At 39.2% G+C, this 5,099-nt stretch overlaps 1 protein-coding gene across 1 annotated transcript; it reads left to right on the forward strand.

Moving 5' to 3' along the window:
• Window positions 1–543: 543 nt before the first annotated feature.
• LOC125849925 (uncharacterized) lies at window positions 544–991 on the forward strand (the record flags this gene model as incomplete). Its single annotated transcript, XM_049529879.1, has 1 exon — window positions 544–991. A coding segment is annotated over exon 1 (448 nt), but the record flags the coding sequence as incomplete, so codon positions are not given.
• Between the last annotated feature and the right edge of the window lie 4,108 nt (window positions 992–5,099).

Raw genomic sequence — 5,099 nt, forward strand, 5'->3', positions numbered from 1 at the left:
TTTCTAAACTAGGCCCAAACTATGATGGCCTAAGTTACTAGAGATGTGGGGCCTAGAGGGAATGCTAGTGAGAGTACTGTGGCTTCTACGTTGAGGGACTTTGTGAAGATGAACCCTCCAGTTTTTCTAGGTTCTAAGGTGGGAGAGGATCCCCAAGACTTTTTGGATAAGGTGTCTAAGATAGTCAATGCTATGGAAGTGACCTCTATTGAAAAAGCAGAACTTGTCGATTATCAATTGAAAGATGTTGCCCAAATTTGGTTTACTCAATGGAAGAGATATAGGCCTACATGAGCGAGGTCTATAGATTAGGAATTGTTCAAGGAAGCCTTCCTTGGTATGTTCTTTCCCCGTGAGAAGAGGTAGGCTAAGAAGAAGGAGTTTATCAACCATAGGAAAGATAACATGAGTGTCCAAGAGTACTCCTTGAAGTTTACCCAATTGTCTAAGTATGCCCCATCTTTGGTGTCTAACCCTAGAGATAAGATGAGTAGGTTTTTTACCGGTATATCCGACCTAGTTGAGGAAGAGTGTCGTACAGCGATGCTCCATGATGACATGAACATTTCTAGACTTATGTTGTATGCTCAATCTATTGAGGAGTCCAAACTAAAGAGGAAGAATAAGGAGATGAAGAGGTCTAGGTCCGATGAGCAAGGTCAACCTAGGTTCAACAAGAGAGCTCCAAACCAAGATTCTTCAAGTGCTCCTAAATTTAACCAAGAGAAAGGTCGTGAATCTCAATTTTCTAAACCTACTTGCACCACTTGTGGTAAGAGACACTATGGGAAGTGTTTAGTAGGTACTAGTGGGTGCTATGGGTGTGGAAAAATTGATCATCAAGTGAGATATTATCCTACTCTTACGACCAAAGGAAGGGAGGCCAAACAAGCTTCTTTTAGTGGCCCTGATCTAAATGCTCCAAAGAGGAATTGTTTCTATGCTCTTAAAGCTAACAAGGACAAAGGATCTAATCCGGATGAAAGCACCGGTAAGTGATAGTTCCTTTTGGTTGTGAATGTCTTGTTGAAGTTTCTATGTTATTTTTCATGTTAGCCTTAGTTGTGTTTTCTCCTAAGTGGGGGATGATATTTTGAATAGTAGGTTGTGGTGGGTTTTGATATCCTTGTCACATTCTTATATTCCTAATGGAGCTTGAGATCAAGAGTTCCTTGTAGCTTGTTTCATGTTGTGTAGTCATGTGTGAAAATGTGTTTCCATGATCTCCTTATGTTATGCATGTTTTAATGAAATTTATGTTTAAATAATAAAATGAGTATCATGATTTTGTTCCTCATGTTCATATGCATCTATGATGAGTTGCCTAAATACTTCATGAGTTGACTTGTTGAGCATGTTTAAATGTGTTTTTGGAAAGAGTTGCATAATTGCCTTATGATTTTGTAATGAGCATGATGTGAGTTGGAGAATGAAGTTCCTCTAATGAAATGAGAAATGTTGATGTTTTGGTGCATAATGAGTTTATAGAAGTAGTTCCTACTTTGTTGTCTATGCATTGAGTTTGATGATGTGGAGTTGATGTTTCCTCCTATGAATGTGTGAATTATATTGATGTGTCATGCATGATGGACTGCTAGTCTTGAGTCGTTATCCCTTATAGTATTTAAAGTGTCATTCGAGGACGAATGTTCCTAAGTGGGGGATAATGTAATGACTCGAAAAATGTTAGGTTAAACTAGAGCCTAAACGTGAGGGGTTAACGTTAAGAGTTAAGGGCAAGGGCTATGGATTTTGGGTGTAGGCCATGGTTCGGAAACCTAGGCTATCTAAAACTAGTCCTAGATACTTCCTTCCTAGACCACGAGGGTTTTGACCACCCGTGGTGGCCACCACGAGTCATGGTGCCACCCATGGTTGGCTAGGCAGTAAGCCCTAGAATGGTGCCAAGCCAAGGCACCCCTTCACGGCTCGTGGTCTTGACCACAGACCATGGGAAGGCTCGTGGGGTTGCCTTAGCTTTAGGAGGGTTGTGTCTTGATGAGGGTGCTACTGCCCCAAAGACCATGGGCACCACCACGAGCCGTGGTTCCCTAGACGGTCCGTCAAAGTGGTCGTCAAGATCACTTGCTGGCAAGGCAAGCAAGGCAACTTAGCCAAGCTACAACCTCCATGACCACGACCACGACCATCACCACGACTCGTGGTCTTGACCATGGATCGTGGGAGGTCTCGTGGATTTTCCATATTCCTTTTTAGGGCTTGGCAAGTTGGAGGAGTACACTGCCTAGGGGACCACGGGCACCACCACGAGCCGTGGTGCACCTCACGACCTGTTAAGTTGGGCATGGTCCCTGACGAGCTGCCTTAAGTTGACGATGTTTGACTAATTTCATATTAATTATTTAATGTGTGGGGTTGATTTTTATTGTTTTATATCACTAGTATATATAGTTTTAAGTCCTAAAACAAGCCATTTACTCCTTATTTCCCTAAATCAAAACAAAGAGTTCTTCCTTTCAAAAATTCTCTCTCTAGAAGTTCCCAAAGAAGAAGAAGAAGAAGAAGAAGTGGGATCTAGGGTTGTGGATTCAAGGCTTTTCTCCTTTAAATTTCTTGGGGAATCACAAATAAGGTAAGTATGGTGATCCTTCATCTAGGGGTAGCTTTCACCCCTAGAGTCAATTCAAAGTGATTTTTCGAAGTTTTCAAGTTCATGAAAAACCTAGGGTTTTACTCAATCTCATGGGTTCCTTCTTTAAATGATTTAAAATGGTTATTAATGACATATTATGATTGTATTAGTGTTTAGGTGATGATTTATGATGAAAATACTCTATGAACCCATAATTTCTCTCAATTCCCAAATTGTGCCTTTATGAAGTGGGTTTGTTGATTATGAAAGCTTATGAATGGAATATGTCTAAATTGCTTTGGGTTATTGAATTGTATCATTATATATGCCTTAATTATGGTACATTGTTGGTGTGTTAATGATTTGAGATTCATGGCCTTATAGGCATAGTATGAGGAATTAAACTCTTATCATGATATTTTTTATATGAATGTGTATCCAATGAAGTTGATGTGATCATGTCTAGAATGCATTTGTCTTATTATTAAAAGGCTATTTCTCAATTTGACACTCATGAATGTTTATGATAGAATGTGAAGGGTTTCTATGGTGTGATGTTTTAACTTGAATTGGTATGATTAGGCATCCTATTCTTGTATAAATGAAAGTAATGAGGATTGATGTATCTTGAATTAGTAGGCTAAGGCACCCTTTATTGTATTGATGAATGTGTATTGACTTGATGAATGTGAATCGATAGGCTTAGGGCATTCCTTTCACAAATGAATGATAAAGTATTCTAAGCTATGTCATAAACCGGTAGACCTAGTGTTGGTAGCCCTTCATGATGAGTCTAGAAACTTATGTGATAATAAATCTTGAATCGGTAGTCCTTGTATTGGAAGCCCTTTCATGTGTGAAATGATGAACTTGTATCAGTAGGCCCAATGTTGATGACATTGTTCTTGGAAGGTCAATGAGCTACCCTTAATGTACCATGAATCAACAGGCTTATGGCATTCCTTTCATGTGTAATGATGTGTCTAGGGTCGATAGGCCTATGGCATTCCTCTCAAGAACAATAATGAAATGTAAATGAAATACTCTATGGGAATGGAGGCTAAGAACCAAGTGTATATGGTAAGGTGGAAACTCTCCCAATGTGTAACAGCCCGTATTATGCATATGCTTGTTCTATTCTTGTGATACTTGACATACCCTTATAATATAGGCGAGGAACCATGTATCTTATATGATTAACGTTTGTTTAAACAAGCTCGGAAGGTGATGTGATGCCTTGCACGTTTTAGCATGTGTACTGCAAGTTAACTCCAACGGGAGTATTTAAACTCGAGACAGTAAGGTGGTAATTGAGCTTAAAGTTGAAAGTTAAGTGCTAAGTTACAGCAAAAGGGATTAATATTGAGAAAATAGAATAAAATAAGTGAGCTGCTTGCTTAACTTAACTAAGCTAGTAGGTGACAAGTAGGTGCATCACCTACTTGAGCTATATGGATCTAGTTAAAAAGGCCAAGGTTTATGGATCAGATTTGGGCCTATGCTAATGGACTCACTTGAGGCCCAACTAAGTTAAATAAAAGGAAAATGAAATTAAAGCCCAACAGCCAAATTTGCCAAAGCCCAATATATTTAAGCCCAAGGGTAAGCAAGTAGGTGCTCACCTAGTTTGACCTTTTGAGATGTTTGATGTACATAAGAAGGTGCATCACCTACTTGACCAATTAGTGGCTGAAAATGGAACAAAAAAAGAGAGGTTCTAGAGGATATTCTTAAAGGTGAAGAAAGCTCAATATAAGATATATTGGCTACTATTCTCACTTCATTTTTAACAAACAATATTGAGAATTAACTCCATCTCTCTGTCTCTTTTCTCTTAAGGATTAAAACAGCAACCTTAAAGTTCCTTCTATGGTTCTTGAAGAAACCCTCATATCTGCCAATCAAGTGTGAAGGGAATTTGAAGTTCTTGAGGAATTCAAGTAATAAGGAGAAGTTGCAGAAATTGAGATTAAAACCTAAAATGGGAGGCTAAATCGTGATAGTTCTATTGGTCAGAGGATAAGGCACATGTACTCTAGCTAGTAGACCTTCTCAATAGGAGCACACGACACTCAGCTACTTTTGGTGAGCTCCAGGTTGATTCGGAGGTTTACTGAGTCCTTGTTAGATTTATTTTGGTATTGTATCGTAGTTAAGGGTAAGACAGGGTCTGTCCCGACCTACTCTAAGGTTTTCTATCTTTTCGAGGCTTTGTAGACTTATGTATATGGTTAAGTTGTGTCGTAACAAGTTGTAGCCTCAACGGCCAAGTCTTGTATATAAGTTTTGTGTCTACTTATGTTGGTTTGTCTCGTTACATCCTATGTGAACTTGTCACAAGATTGTCATAGTTATTTGCATAGTAAGCACATGTTACATATTGGTTCTCTTGGGCCTTTAGGGCATCGGGTGCCTGTCTGTCTTAATGGGATTTGAGGCGTGACACAATGTTAGGCTAGGGTTCCAATGAACATCTTACTATCCCATAACTATGTGCCCACATAGG

Source organism: Solanum stenotomum, unplaced genomic scaffold, assembly GCF_019186545.1.
Source record: "Solanum stenotomum isolate F172 unplaced genomic scaffold, ASM1918654v1 scaffold11482, whole genome shotgun sequence".
Classification (NCBI taxonomy): Eukaryota; Viridiplantae; Streptophyta; class Magnoliopsida; order Solanales; family Solanaceae; genus Solanum; species Solanum stenotomum.